At 45.9% G+C, this 15,870-nt stretch overlaps 1 protein-coding gene and 1 non-coding gene across 2 annotated transcripts in view; one reads left to right on the top strand and one right to left on the bottom strand.

Moving 5' to 3' along the window:
• The window catches only part of LOC102425050, a 52,595-nt gene that overhangs the window by 25,350 nt on the left and 11,375 nt on the right, over positions 1–15,870 (top strand). The window lies entirely within an intron of this gene.
• On the bottom strand, positions 5,256–15,661 carry LOC102424733 (glutathione S-transferase omega-2). Its single transcript, XM_006095934.3, is given in 7 exon segments — positions 5,256–5,546; positions 7,071–7,177; positions 13,677–13,778; positions 14,709–14,852; positions 14,854–14,932; positions 15,112–15,220; positions 15,469–15,661. Coding segments are annotated over 7 exon segments (735 nt in total). The 5' UTR covers positions 15,503–15,661; the 3' UTR covers positions 5,256–5,386.

Raw genomic sequence — 15,870 nt, 5'->3', positions numbered from 1 at the left:
TTTTTAAAAAAAGAAAGAAAGAAAGACGGCGGTGTGCTGCTGTGTGGAGTCGAAGGGGAAGCCCAGGTAGGGCCTGCTTCCCCCGGGTGGTCCCGCCCTACCCACCTGGTGATCACCCCTGTGCAGAGGTGTCTGGGCCACGCCACAGACTTCAGTGGAATCTTTCAGAGTCGGGCTCAGGAATCTGCATTTGCCAAGTTCCCAGGTGATTCTGAAAGTTCAAGAACCATTGATAACCTGGAGGGATTAGGACAGGTCTCATGGTAGGATGCTGCCTGATACAGCTTCTGAAAGAGGACAGCACTGGCCAAGAAAAGCATTCTAACCAGCCAGAAGCATGAGTGAGGGTGGGAAAGCAAAATAGATTTAGGCAACATTTAAGTCGCAGCTACTGTGTGCCAGGCACACTTCTATGTCCCTTTATGTAGTCAGTAATTCCTATGTCAACCCTATGATGTGAATGCTGTTATTTTCCAGATGAGGAAACAGAGGCACAGAAGGGTTACTGGTAAGTGACTTGTCCAAAGTCACACAGTGGTAAGCAAAGTTAGGACGGGAACCCAGGCAATGCTGGAATCTGTGCTGATATGTACTGAGAAATCATAGCAAATACATTTAAAAATGTTGTGTAGGGTTGACCATAGAAAGCCCTGAAGGCTAAGCTAAGGTAAATTTGAACTTGATACACGAAGTCATTTCATAATAAGATTTGGACTTAATACAATGGTGAGCTATTGGGGATCTTTGAATGAGACAGCAACTTGATTCACCCCAAACTGCGAAGCCCTGAACTATGTGATCCTCGCTGTTCAGTGCCGTGGGGGTTCGTGGCTGGCTTCCAGAGTGGGGTTGGTGGTAGCTGTGGCCGCAGTCGGTGAAAGTCCCAGAGGTCCTCACTTCAGTCGCTGACGGCTGTGGTTCAGAACATTCTCATGCTCTGTCCCTTCTCCAGCTCCTGGGATAGAGCTGGAAGGTTGTTTGGTTTGGCCAGCAGACCGCAATCAGAGAGAGCCAAGAACCACACAGTGAAGGAAATGTGTGCCTTCGACTCCTTCAGCTCGCCTCATCCCCACCCACGTCACCCTCCTCTGCCTGGACCCACTCTACCACCCTGGAGGGGCACTTGTAGAGTTAACTTTTCTCATTGCCATCCAAAGATAGCTTGTTTTTCTAACTTTTTTAAAAATAAAATAATGCAGTCATGATAAAAAATTTCAACCACTGACAGAAAATGTAACACATAAAAGCTCCCACTCCTGACTCCAGTCCATTCCTCAGCAATAACCAGGATGAGGCTTCTTGTATATACTTCCAATTTTTTTTCTATGTGTGTATCATGTGTGTGGATACATCCCTTTTGTTCTTGTTTACTTAAATTGCATCATACCATCTAACTTTTTTTGTATATCTTTTATGAACATTTGACTCTACCATATTCTTAAAATAGCTGCTTATATCTCCCTGTATGTATGGGTGTTCCCTAATTTACCCAACTTCCTCTACTGAGGAACACTTAAGTGCTCCCTGCCTTTTTTTTTTTCTATTGTAAACAACACTGCAGTGAACACTGCGCAGAAAGCTGGCTTTAAGGGATTCATCCTCTCCTGGTAATTTCTATACATAGTCTGTAATCAACTACATACTGTGTATGGATTCACCACCAAGCATTTGACCATAAAAATAAACAATTGCCTGGGATTTATTCAATCATCATGACGCCAGAGTGAAGAAAATGCATTTTTAACCAACTACAGCTCGTGTTCCACATAGGGGAACAGAAATTTAAGACAAGGGCTGTGTCCCCAAGAAACTGGGTCTATTGGGAAGACAAGACCAATGGTCACAAAATAAGTCAGAGAACAATGAAGGGTGTTGGTAACCGAAGGTGAAAGAATGTGGCTCTGAGCCCCGCATGTCATGAGGGAGTTGTAATCGTTTTTGCTCCCTTATACACGGGGAAATGTGAAGAACCCCCACAAAGAAAATCCAGCACAATTGTCATTCTGTCCCCAAATGCTTGTGCTCCATTCATCTGAGCCCAGGGCTGGCTTATTGCCTCCTGCACAACGAGGGCCCCTGCTCTACAGGAGAAATGCATTTTCCCATTGCTTTGGTGTTCCTCTAAGCCCCACAAAGAAACCAGGAAGTAAAACTGTCAACAACAAATTATCTCCCAACAAAATGCAACCACATAACACCCAAAAATGTTCAGAGGTATTTCTACTTTTCTTGACGGGAAAAGCTAGGTCTTCAGAGTGCAAGGTGAGATTGGCAGGGCAGGGATGGTGTAGGAGGATGGGGAAAATTTGGTCCCATCTGTTTCTTTAAACCCTACCAATCAGTGATAGTTTAGGTTTCTTTTAGGGAAACTATTTAAAGTATAAATAGAAAGCAAAGACCCACTTCCTGCCACTTATCACAAGCCAACCCTGGGCCTCTCTTCCCAGCCGGCCAGAGATGACTCACCCAGCCCCCCGCCCCCACCTCATTGCTCACCTATTCCTGGAGAGTGGACTAAGCTATGTTAGACCAAAGGTCTCTTGGGACAGTGGTTGGACCCCAAAAGGCTGACAGTGACCTTGGGTCTCTCCCAAAAGTTATGGTTAGTGCTGAACCAGCTCCCCAGGATTGAACCTGCAGATCAGCCCCAAGGTCTCCCAGTGAAGAATATGAGTCAGCCCATATATTCCCCAACCCCAGAGACACAAGAGCAGGAGGCTTAAGTAGAGCCAGATTCAGGGCCATGGAGGTTGGTGGTGGTCATTCCTCTTGATATTCATGGTTTATACCTGATAATTCAGTTAATCCACTCTAACACTTTGTTGTCTGAGATTAGAGAAATTTAGAGCCAAAAGGAATTTCAAGTAACATTTAGTACCATCTCCTCCCCCATCTCCTACCACCATTGCCACCTCCGCCCCACCCCCACCATGTCAGGATGTAACTGGACTTGGTCCAGATGGCTCCAGTGCAGAACTCTAAGGGAGCTCTACCCAGTCTCCTCTGGTCATGGATCAGATGACAATGAGGCTCTTTCAAATGCTGTCTGTGGTTGAAACTATTTTCTCTTTTTCCAATCTACAAGATATAGAGGACAGCTTTTGCCTTCATTCCTTAAATTTAACATGCTTTTATAAGATATATACCAATTATTAAAAGTGGTTATCTCTGAGATAAGAGAAGCAATACCTCCTATTCTTTTTCATTGTATTTTTATTACCCTGATGCATTTCTGCCCCTCTCCCAATAATATAAGTGGTATTTTAAAAAGCTCCTCATGCCCTGCCGGTGTAACTCAGTGGTTGAGTGTTGACCTATGAACCAGGTGGTCACAGTTCAATTCCCTGTCAGGGCACATGCCCAGGTTGTGGGCTCGATCCCCCGTGAGGGGCATGAAGGAGGCAGCCTATCAATGATTCTCCCCCATTATTGATGTGTCTCTCTCTCTCTCCTCACTTCTCAGAAATCAATTTAAAAAATGTTTTTAAAAGCTTCTCATGGAACATTAATTTCCTCTTTTCTCTGGGCTAAATCCTAGTTTCATCCAGAGGTTAACAACTCAGATCCTTTTGTGGGTCAGATGGGTAGCATTGAGAGAGAGAGAGAGAGAGAGATGGGGGGAGAGGAAGTGGAAGGTGGAAGGTAGTGCAGGTGACCTTTGCAAAATGCAGAGAGCACAGCTGGCAGAAAGGCATTCAAATCCAAAACTGGGCTGTGCGCTGCCGGCCTGCAGCCTTCCCCACAAGCACTCTCCTCCATGCTTTAGTTCTTGGTGCTTCAAGCCTCCTAAATTAGTATGTGGAGCCCAACAGAGAACATCTTTGGTTTTGGCCATCAGAGACATGCCATTAACTGTTGTGCTGACAGTAATTTTGGTCCCATGCTAAACACTCACCAGCACATGGGATTTATACCTGCAAGGGCTGATCAGTCCCCACGTCCTTGGAGAGGCCACAGAAGCCCAGCAAAGATCCCAGGGAAATGTGACTCACAGGCGTCACTCTGCATTGGCTTGGGTGCCATGGCAACAGGGCATCCCATCCTGAGAAGACGGTGCAGCAGATGGCCCCTGTCATGTGGCGCCTGCGATGGCAGACCAGGCCACCTCACGGAGCAGGATTGCTCTGTCCAACTGGCACGGAGTCACACTGGTAACTATTTACATGCGTCAAAATACACCCAGAGGCAGCAGATGGCCAGGCCAGGCTGAGACATGGGGAGAAATGAGGCTGGTTTGGGCTGAGTCAGAGGCAAGGGCAGCAGACAGCTCCTCCGTGGGCATGGACAATTCACAACATCACTCCTGTTGCTGCCTGGTCTCAGCCTGGCTGGAGGCTGGGAAAAAGGCTTAAAAGGATCAATGGCTGATCCCTAGATCCCGAGACAAGATGACATTGGACAGGCCCGTCCCACGCCTAAGACACCTGCCAGCACACCAGGCCATTCTTCTGGGCTCTTTGTCACTTTCAGGGGTCCGAGCCAGCATATCAGGCTGAGACAAGCATTCCCACAGCAAGACAAGCAGCTTCAAAACACTAGGTCTAACACCCCAACCAAAATGAGTGGAGGGACCCGGGGCTCCCATGTCTTTGTCATCTTTGTCATCTTATCATGCATATGTTCCAGGGTTTGGTACACAACAGGCAACTGGAGGTGTTTGTTGCAATGAATTGAAAGAGTGTGTGACGCAAATCCAACAGAGTGACCTTTGCCTGGGACTGGGTTTGGGGTGTGTGTATTTTTTTAAGACAGGATGTTGGCTATAGAACATTTTGTGAGCTATCCTGAGCCCCGACAGCACTGGTAAAATTCTGACGTCTTTAGTCCAGGGTGATAACGGGTGTTTCATTTCCTGCTTTGGAATTCTTTCAGTCATGGGACCCCCGGTGTCTCCCAGGCCCACAGCCAAAATGTGAATGACAATGATACTCATGCTCACCCACGTGGGCTGCAGCTTTCGTTTGCCAAGTGGAGAATATTTGGATTTGGAGTGTTTTCTTCTTCCTTTTCCTCTCTGCCTTTGCTCCCACCAGGGAGGTTGTGGAGGATGCCAGTCTATAGTGACAAATGTCAATGATTGGCAGGCCTTAAACATCAACATCAGCATCAATAATCTGGAGGTCAAACTGGGGCCAAAGGCCAAGGAGCCAGGAGGCACACAGGCTCCTAAAACGTGCACTGGGCACTGGCTTTCTAGACAATCCTTAGAAGCTATGGGCTCGAGGAGTCAGACAGTGACGACCAGAAAGAATACCTTTTCTGTCTCCATGTTTATTAGGAACCTCAAAAAAAGGAACAGAGATTGATTGACCCACCCAAACAACTCCTGGAACAGTGTCACGACATGCTTGGGAATTCTGGGTAGTGAAGGGGTGGACCATGGGGCTCAGCAACTCAGCCCATAGTCAAAGGCATCGGGGTGGTTCTGAAAATAGAGATTCAAGAAGCCCAGGAAAATGTTCTTATCTATGAGAAGAGCACACACCGTGGGGTCCTGCTTCATGGCCTCGATCCAGAGCCGAAGAGCTGGGGTGTGGTTCACACAGCTGCGGGACAGGAAAGAATTGTTAGCTCACCGGAAGAGGAAGGCATCAGGGAAAATGGCACGCGTCGCTCTTTAGATACCAAAGAAATGGGTTTCTTTGGGCAATAGAGTCATCTTAGTTAGCTATGATCAACTGAGCATGATCACTCATTGAAAGAAAACCTTGTTTTTGGAGTACTTGTGTGTGCTTTTGAATTGTGTGAGTTGCTACTGATTTTAACAATACAGTTAAAATACGTGTGGTCTGATTGCTCTGGGGAAATAAGGTGCCTATGCCTGGCTGGTTACCAACAGGAAGACAACCCTCTGAAAGAGACATTCTTCTGTCATTCTCAGATCCTACGTTAGTGGGTTTGGAAAAATAAAAACAAGTCGTTTCCAAAACACTTTTAAAAAAATAATGAGTAGAAACAATCATTAAACTTTGAAATAATGGAGCTGATGGGGCTCCATTATTTCAAAGATCAAAAGTTTAGATCTAGACTATGTCCAGTGACTTTTTCAAGATCGTACAACCTGTTAGTGGGAAATCTGTGGTTCAATACTCTGTCCCCAGAGGAGACAGGTTTTTCATGATGTTTGTGTCGAGACAGAGTTTAAAATATCTGAATATGTTCTATCTGATCTTCGCTCAGAGACAGCCAAAGGAGGATGTGCAGATGACTCCTGGGAGAGTCAAGCCCACTCATTACAAGGGCACCCTCACAGCTCTGGCTGGGCAGGACTGGATTCCCAAATGCCAGAGTCTCCCAGCACCCACCATGCATCCAGCACCCACCGTGCATCCAGCACCCACCGTGCATCCAGCACCCACCCTGCGACTGGCTGGGATTAGAGCAGGTGCCGGCCCTTCTCCTCCGAGCATTGTGACAACAAAGCACATGTTCTGCCCAGGGCCCCTACATAGTCCTACCCCCGCCACCTCCACGCAATTTCTTCTACTTTGAACATCCCTACACTTCCATGGTGGCCATTTCATTTGTTTGTTTTAACATCGAGCATCTATTGCTTTTAAAATCAGTGCGTGTGTGTGTGTGTGTGTGTGTGTGTGTGTGTGTGTGTGTGTGTGTGTTTTAAAATATTCCTATCTGGGGAAGATTCCTCAGAGAACTAAATGTGAGTAAAGTGTATGGTGGGCACTGGATTTCTGGACAATCCTTCGGAGGATTATCTCAGCAGGTCCAGGAGCTGGGCCACTGAGGGAGCTGCAGACAAGTCATCAAAACCCGGTGACTAAGACCCACCAACTGCTTGCACACTGGCCTGAGTTTGGATGGGCTGGTGAGGACAGTAGCTCTGAGGCACCATAGGTCTTATCAGCAGAAATATGGGGAGAGTGTGGGTCCACAGAGAGTGGCAGAAGAACACAGATGCATTTTAAACAAGGAAACAGTTTAAAACCTGATTTCATTTCACACGCATTGTGAAACACGTCCAGAGGAGGATAAATGGCACACACACCATTTCAACCACTGTTGCCCAGTCCAACCCCAGGAAGTCATGACCACGTGGTCAAATGTCTTACTCAGCTATTCCATATACATCCAGCCGCTCAAACCAGGGCCAAAAGAGGTAATCAATCATGGATATACAGTCTCCACCAAAGAAGACGGTGTTCTGATAGCTAAGAATCTAAAAGTTTAAACAGAACAAAAGCAAGTTAATTTGCGGATCTGCTGGCATAGTTATAGATACTAAATACAAATATCAAATTAGTTCCCACAGAGGGAGAACTTAGGCTTTGATTCTCCTTCTGATTTGTTAGGTAAGTGCTTCCTCCCTTTTTCTGAGGTTTCCTCCACCCTATTTAGGGTAACACTCCTGGCCACACTCAGTCCCTTCCCTCCTTTGAACCCTGGAGGGAGAGGGTGGCTCCTCTGATGGGAGAATTTGGAAGGACCACCCAGGCAGAGGGAGCCTGTCCCTCTCTCAGCCTGGAGCAGGCTCCTCCCAGTGCTATGCTCTCCGTGGAGCAGCTCAGCCCCCAGAGAGGGGAGACCCTGTGTCAGGCCAGTGCAGCTTAATACTGGGATGGAGGAGGGCCACAATAGGAACCCCACTTGTTCCAGTTGTGACCCCCCACTCTCCAGGATTCACTTTATCTGTAACAAAGGGGATACTGTGTCACCATGTGCCTTCCTCTTTTGCTTTCTTTCTTTAAAAAAATATTTTTATTGATTTCAGAGAGGAAGGGAGAGGGAGAAATAGAAACATCCATGATGAGAGAAAAATCATTGATCAGCTGCCTCCTATACGCCCCCTATTGGGGATCAAGCCTGAAACCCGAGCATGTGCCCTGACCAGGAATTGAATCATGACCTCCTGGTTCATAGGTCGACACTCAACCACTGAGCTGGGCAAGAAAGAGCAGTGCTACTTAATGGACTCCCTCTAAGCCAGCGGTTCTCAACCTGTGGGTCGCGACCCCTTTGGCGGTCGAACGACCCTTTCACAGGGGTCGCCTAAGACCATCCTGCATATCAGATATTTACATTACGATTCATAACAGTAGCAACATTACAGTTATGAAGTAGCAACGAAAATAATTTTATGTTTGGGTCACAACATGAGGAACTGTATTTAAAGGGCCAGAAGGTTGAGAACCACTAATCTAATTAGAGTCTAATCCCACCATTGTCTTTTTATCATATTTTCTTTTTTATTTCAGTTCTTTGAACTTCACACTTGTTGGCCAGTCAACATTATCAATTTTTTACGTTAAAATAAAATTTCTCTTTCCCAAATGGGACAAATTAATCCCAGATAGAAAGCAGATAAACTCTTAACAGACAGCCAAAGTCAAAATAAATAAACAAATAAAAGCACTTGAAAATTTAAAAAGCAAAAGTACTTAGCAGAGTTTATTGTTGGGCCAGGTTTTCCCAGAGAGAAAGGTATGGTGTCAATTACCTAGCTAATCAGATGACTTTGACCCATTTAACTCATAGTCAACTAAATTCTTCCCTGTAGTTATAGATCTAGATTCCTGTGCCCTTTATCTAGATTTCCATACTCCTATCTTTATCAATCAGGCTTGATTTTTTATACTCTAAAACAGCTGTTGACTCTATGATGTAGTGTAGGGTTATAGTTAAGAAGGTAAGTTCTGCTCTGGCTGGTTTGCTCAGTGGTTAGAGTGTCAGCCTGTGGACCGAAGGGTCACAGGTTCAATTCCCGGTCAAAGGCATGTACCTCAGTTGCAGGTTCCCCAGCCCCATAGGGACCCTTGTGGGAGGCAGCCAATCAATGTGTCTCTCTCACATTGATGTTTCTCTCTCTCCCTCCCTCTCTCCCCCCCCCCTTCTTCCTCCTCCTTTCTGGTCCTGTGCTGGGCTCCACCTCTGATTCAACATGAAACCCATGGCAACTTATGTACCACTTCTTCCAAGCCTCAATTTTCTCATCTGTAAAATGGTGGCAATGTTAGTGCCCACCATGCATGAATAAACGTGAGTTCTTGTGATGACAAAGCACAGTGACCTCAGAAGGTTACATCTACATAAAGCAAATCCACCCTCACAGAAAGGATCAATGGGGTCCCCACATCCTTCTCAGAGCAGAAAGCAAATCCTGTGGCCCTAATCTAAGTCTTCATTCTCTCCCAGGATGGCATAGAGAAGCCCCCTTCCTGGTGTCCTGAAAATCTGAAAAAAATGTGAGATGGTGTCACTTTGTTCAAAGAAACCACTAACAGGATAGTACTAAAACAACAGAATCTGGCCAATAAAAATTCAAAACAGAGACTATTTTCAGTCATGTAAAAATAAGATCTGACGTACAGAGTAGAGGGACAAATTGTTCTGTTTTTATGGATTCCAGAAAGGCACAAGACTTCTGATGTTCAGGAATAAAAATAATAGTTACCCAAATTTGTATCACTGATTTTGAAACATATACCTCCAGCTTATTACTAGCTTTCATGGCACAAATCAGAACCCAATCTAAGTGGATCGACTCTGGAATTTCTGTGTAACTCTTGTGCTTTACAGAGCAGAGATGCTTTTGGGAAAGTCCTTGTCAAAAGAAATCATATGCAGACATTTAATGGAACCCATGATGGGTCCTTTGGTAAAGTAACAAGATATTTTGAAAATGAATAGCTGCTTAGTAATTGACATTTATTTAGTATATGTTTCTGGAGCTTTTCATTTACTCAAAGTAGGAGTGTATGCCATTAAATATATATGATCTTATAGCTATGATCAACCTGTACATCAGTTCTCACAAAGTAATTCAAGTCGTAACAAGGTACTTTGTATAGTAAAAAGTCAAGATGAGCATATAGATGAAATGGGTGAGGCATCAACTATTTTCTGGCAGCTTCTACCCCATCCCCAAAATACATATGCACATTCCTTTGCACTTTTCTTAAATCCAAGTGTGACTTGGGACCACTCACATCAAGATCCTTAGAGTTCTTGCCTCAGCTGCCTCAGACAGACATTTCTCCACCAGATTTCTCCCAGGGCAAAGCTAAAAATCCCAACAGAATATCTGGCTTCCTGTAAACCAGCACAACATGCCAGCTCCTTTACAGACACATCCCAATGATGTAGGAGAACATACTGGCCAGCCCTCCTCAGAGATTTAGTGAAGTCTTAGGACCCTCAATAGGAGAGCTCCCTTCTATGCAAACCTGGTAACTTCCAAACATGTGAAATAACTTTTCCCCTTAGAATCACAGAACATCAGCAACGGAAGGGCCACTGGAAGTCATCTAATGTGACTCCCCTCCCCCCACCATCATTTTGCCATTTTTTTAGACCAGGCTCATTACACAAAAGATTAGAGCTGCAGGGTAAAAGAAGTGTACAATAAAATATTAAATATGAAAAATAATAAAATGCTAAGCTCTGGGGAAATAAAAGAACAGAAGGTCAAAACAAGGAAGGAAAATGGTATCAAGATATCAAGCCAGGAGTCCTGCAGAGATCCTTAAAGCTTTAAAATGGACTTGGGTTTCCTGGCAGCAGAAATGGAGAGGAAAACATCCTGGCAAGCTGAGTCTTGTCTCTCACATGGAAGCACAAGAGACTCTCACTGTCAGGGTAGGAAACAGACCCAGGGAGGTAAAGGGACCCTCTGGCTAGTGCCAGAGCTAAGACGGAAACACCATTCTCCTAATTCCCAGACTAGAGTCGATCCCTGTGTCATTCTACTTCAAATGTAGGAGGACTCTACTCACAGACGCTTCCAGTCTGTTGTGAACTCTTTGCTTGTTCTTTAAGAATCAGCAAAAAGCTTAGAATCGGCATATTCTGAAAGCCTCTCCTGCTCTGCAGCCACGGATTGGCCCAGCTCAGCTTCCCAGGAGAACTGCCCCCTCAATCCCACTTTCTCCCCGCTCTCAGTCAGGGGCTCTGCAGGGAGGGGACACACACCAACATACTCGTGGTTGCAGAGCTTACCAGAATTCTCTCCTTCCTGTTTCAATCCATTGATAAGGTCTTCAGGCAACTTCACTCAAATAGTTCTTCTGTGTTCTCAGTTTAAACTAGTGTCTTGCTTACAGCGAATGAGATGCTATCACAATGTTTAGGAGAGTCAGAGGCAAACTAAACCTGCAGCCTTAATTCCCAGTGTCTTATCTTTCCTAGGTGTTTTGTCATCAGAAACAGACTAGGAAGCTGCTGCTGCTATACCTGGACCCACTTAGCCGTGGTCATGTCAATACCCAACGTCATTTTGAAAAACTCTATTTTGAGTTCTTTCTGTTTCCCGCCTGCCACAGCGAATGATGTTGGCCATTCTTAATATTGAATAGCTTCCCTCACAGTGGAATCCCTCACTTTCAGCGCTATTGTCCTTGGCATCACCAAGCAAGGCAAAATGGCCTGCTTAGGGGAGACATTGTTCTTCCAAGGCCCCAGGCATCCCTCACAAGGCCACACGTGGGTAGGGAACTGAGGCTCTGCCTTCTAGCCCTTCTAACACATCTTCAATTCAGGCTTAAGAAATTGAGATATTTGAGGGATAGCCATTCGATGTTCTGAAATAATAGAAAATCTATTTTTTAAGCTTTCTGTCCTCCAGTTCACTGAAAAATGACTACAGAGGGTGGTCCCCTTGCTTTTAAAGGATGTGGTAAGAGATGAAGAGTGGGCATGCAAATGAAGAGCAAAGGACCTTTTGGTTTGACGAGGGAACACTATTTCCACCCCCTGAAGGTGAGAAGCCTGGAAGGAAGGTCCCCTCATCTTCTGCGAGGATCTCTCGGGCTCCCCCAGGGGGATGGAAAGGAGGTTAGCAGCTGGAGCACAAGTGGAAGGAAGAAGCGCGCGGGCTCCCCCTAGTGGCCATCGCTGGTGAGGCGCACTGACTGTGGCACCTCCAGGAGGGTCACAGGGAGAAAGAAATCTTATCTGTAAGGGTTTTGTGTACAAACAAGGTCACGAAGAGAAGAGAATCCGAGACTTCCTCAAACCAGGCATTCTAAAAAGCTTCAGTCTACAGTCCTGGACTCTTGGATTCAGCTTCAGTAATTGCTGCCCTGCACCCCCAGCCTCTAAGGAGGACAGACAGCGTGGTGGCTCACATTGGGGTGCTCATGTCCTTGCTGGAGGAGGAAGGAGGTGGTTTTTCTTGATGGAAATAGTTCTTAAGAATCAGAACCTCCTCTCCTTCCCTTCCCACTACACACATACCCAAAAGACACAAAGCTGCTTGCCAATAAACCAGCAATTCAGGCCCTTATCCAAAAGCAACAGTCAAGTACTCAACTCCAGAGCAGAAGTCTTGAGTTCATAAAAGATAAGGGGAGATTCTCCAGATTTCAAATTCCAGGGCCCTGCTACACTGATATACAGCTGAAGGTGAGCTAATGACAATGAACCAATGACACCTGTAAAACAAACCAAGTGTGTATAACAGAGTATAAAATCATTTGTCCTCTACAAAGAAACCTTAGAAGTAGTGACTGGTAGAACATGCCCCATCTTGCTGCTCATCACTATGAAGATTCAGAAGGCATCTTGCCAACATTTGGGGATTAAAGGACCACCCTGAAAATTCTATCCTGGCATCCTCTTAATGGGCTTAATTCTTTTGCCAAAATTTATTTGTAAGCTAGTAAGGGGGTTGAAGCTAGCAAAGCAATGCTTGACAAGTCAAACATCTTTAAAGTGATGGATGGTGGATGAAAAGATAAATGAATATTGATCGAATCTCTGAAGCGGGGGGTAAGGGGGAACCTCCTGTGTATAAAAACAATGGAAGAAATCACAACAGAAAAGATTATGGCACAGAATTTTTAATGTTATATTTCTATGCATACAGAAAAAGATAAGCCAAGTTAAAAGTTATAACAAAAGAAAACTAAAATGTCTTAAAAACAAGCAAATATCTTTTACCTGAAAGAAACTCTTTAAAAGGAACTTTCACAAATCAGCAAGAAAAACCAGTAAGACCTTGATAGACAAGCCGGCTAACAGACCATTTTCACACAAAAAACAAGAATACTAAGAGATGGCATACTTTGGGGAAAATATCCCACTTCACTAGCAATCAAAGAAATACTCATTATCTCAACAATGAGAAATTGCTCTCGCTCTTCAAAACAGGCACATATCTTTTTAAAAATATATATATTATTGATTTTTTTTACAGAGAGGAAGGGAGAGGGATAGAGAGTTAGGAACATCGATGAGAGAGAAACATTGATCAGCTGCCTCCTGCACACTCCCCACTGGGGATGTGCCTGCAACCAAGGTACATGCCCTTGACCGGAATCGAACCTGGGACCCTTGAATCCGCAGGCCAATGCTCTATATCTGTTGAGCCAAACCGGTTAGGGCGGCACATATCTTTTTACACGAAGTTCCCCAAGAGTGAAAAGGGGGTAGAGCAAAGGGCATTTTCATATACTGCTCTTTGGGGAGGATGTAGCATCATACAGCTCCAGCCTGTACAGTGTTCATGCCCTTTGATCTGGTAATGCCATTCCTGGAAATCAGACCCAAGCACATATTCTAAAATAGAGAAAGCACGAGTTAAGATGACAAGTAGCCGAACTTATCAAAGTCAGGCAGAAAGACGAAGTCTGTGCCAGCAGAAGGTGTCAGGGTGACCAGGTTAACGACCCTACATCGCTTCTTCCATTGGATCTAACCCGGAGAGGGGCCCCTTTTTGTACCTCTTCAAGGTTGCAGAATTCCTCACGAAGGGCTAGCTTCAGATCACAGCATTCTTTCCCGCATCTCAATGCTACCAGACACTCCTTGGTCAAATGTGGGACCTAATCAGAGGACACGGGTTTCTTAGTGGAGAAATCTGAGGGAACGCCACGCTTCTGCGCTGCCTAAAAACACAGCCAAAGCTTTGTCCCTCCAGCTTAACAGGCCAACGCCCACATCCCGGCTCCTCAATAGGAGTATCCTGAGGGGTCTCTGCGGTTCCAGCAATCCATTTGTCTTAGCTCCCGGGTAAAACAAGGTGCTTTAAAAAAGTGTTCTCAAGTGCTTCTTACTTGATCAGCTATTTCCATGCTGTACAATCTTAGGCAGGCACTTAACCTCTCTAAGCCCCAGTGTTCCCACCTAAAAAAATGGATACAGTAATAGTACCCACCTGGTACAAGGGCAGTTGTAAGGGTTGCATGAGTTAACCTTTATAAAGGGAGTTAGAATAGTGCTTGGCACATCATACATGCTCAGTATATGTCAGTTGTTTTTATTGCATTTCAAAGAGAACCATTTTAAAGTTTCTCCACTTTTTCCCCCAGTTATCAGCAGGTACCCCCTTTTGTCTCCACATTTCCTGGACAGTTGGCACTCTTGCTCTGAAAAAAGAGCAGTTCCCTTCCGTGCATTAGTGTCTTTATTCCCCAATATTTTTAAACCTGAAACCTTAATAATATTCCCTGTAAAGCATCACCAGTTTTCAGCTCTTTCAATATTCCTGTCTTAAGTCACACAGTCAAAACTTTGCCATCATCATACCTCTGAGACTGCTAGTTCACATGGAAAGCACTTCTCAGTGAAGCCTTTAACCTTTAATATCAGAGGCGATGGCTCTACTATAATTGCATACCAGTTATGCTCCTAAGGCACGTGCAGTATCAAAACAAAACAATTTCACCGATGATTGGGCTTTAAAAATGAAGTTTGGGAAAGACATACAAAGTAAAAGAGAGAGCGTAAGTGGCTTTTTAAAAAATTCAACATACCTTATAGAATAGCTCCAATAACATCTTTTGGCGAGCTCGCTCATAAGGGTCATATGGATACAGCTTCCTTCCGGGATAAGCATCATCCAGGTACTCACAAGCGATCACAGATTCGTAGATCAGCTGACATCTGCTGTTTTCCACGGACAGGGATTTGGCCAAAGGGGTGCTTTGTATAGTACCAGTCAGGCTTGTTTCTCAGGTTAATGTTGATAACCTCATAGCTTAAAAGGCAAAGGGGAAACAAGACAACAAACGTGAGAGGCTGACCCAGACAGACACGCATCTCCAGAGCGGAAGAGAAGCCGGGGGGCCCCCGCTCCAGATTTGCAACACCGCCCCCCGCGCTCCCCCCCCCCACCCCCCCCCCCGGGGATCCCTTATTTATATGTTGATCTCTCACCTGATGCCTTTGGCCAGGAGGACCAGCCGCGTTCTGTGCGCAAAGGGACAGAACCTCATGCTGTAGATTCGGATCAGGCCCTCTGGGACCGGCCCTGGGGGGACACTTCCTGCGGGGCGGGTGAGGGGTACCAAGAGGTGGATTAGGCCACTGGGGAGAGGGGCTCACTCTCCTCCCCGTGACCTCAAGAGGGCTGCGCACGCCTCCTCCTCCTCCTCCTCCGGAGTCCCCAGACTGGACACTTTTGCACGAGGCTTTTGTGCAGAGGAACCCTTCCAGCCTCCCCCCCACCCCCCCACTGAGCTGGTCTGGGGGCCAAGGCCCAGCGTCTCCATCCCGCGGACCCAGAGGACTCACCTTTCCCCAGGCTCCGGCTCTCATCCTCACCCATGGTTATCGTGCGTCTGCACAGCGCCCAGTGCTCCAAGCCTCGCCTTTGGAGCTCGCCGCGGCCGCAGCCACAGGCTCCGGCGCGCCGCCCCTGCAGCCCAAATTCAAGGTTTAGGGGATTGGGATCTGGTGGGGCAGCGGGGACGTGATCTGGGAAGCGAGCGAGGTAGGATAACAACATGGAGAGACTTCGCCCCGGACTTGGAAGTCCAACTAGGAGTGTGGGCAAAACACAACAAATAAAAACCCTGAGAAGTACCCCCTGCCTTGAACACGTGGGTACAGCCTTCTCGGCACTGAGAATCTGTGGAGATTGAGCACTGAAACGCCAGCTATTTCAAGGGAGTTTAACAAACACTAACCTGGGTA

The sequence above is a fragment of the Myotis lucifugus genome, unplaced genomic scaffold, assembly GCF_000147115.1.
Source record: "Myotis lucifugus unplaced genomic scaffold, Myoluc2.0 scaffold_162, whole genome shotgun sequence".
In the NCBI taxonomy this organism is placed as follows: domain Eukaryota; kingdom Metazoa; phylum Chordata; class Mammalia; order Chiroptera; family Vespertilionidae; genus Myotis; species Myotis lucifugus.
Note: the sequence above shows the minus strand (reverse complement) of the source record. Positions and strands in the feature narration are given on the sequence as shown.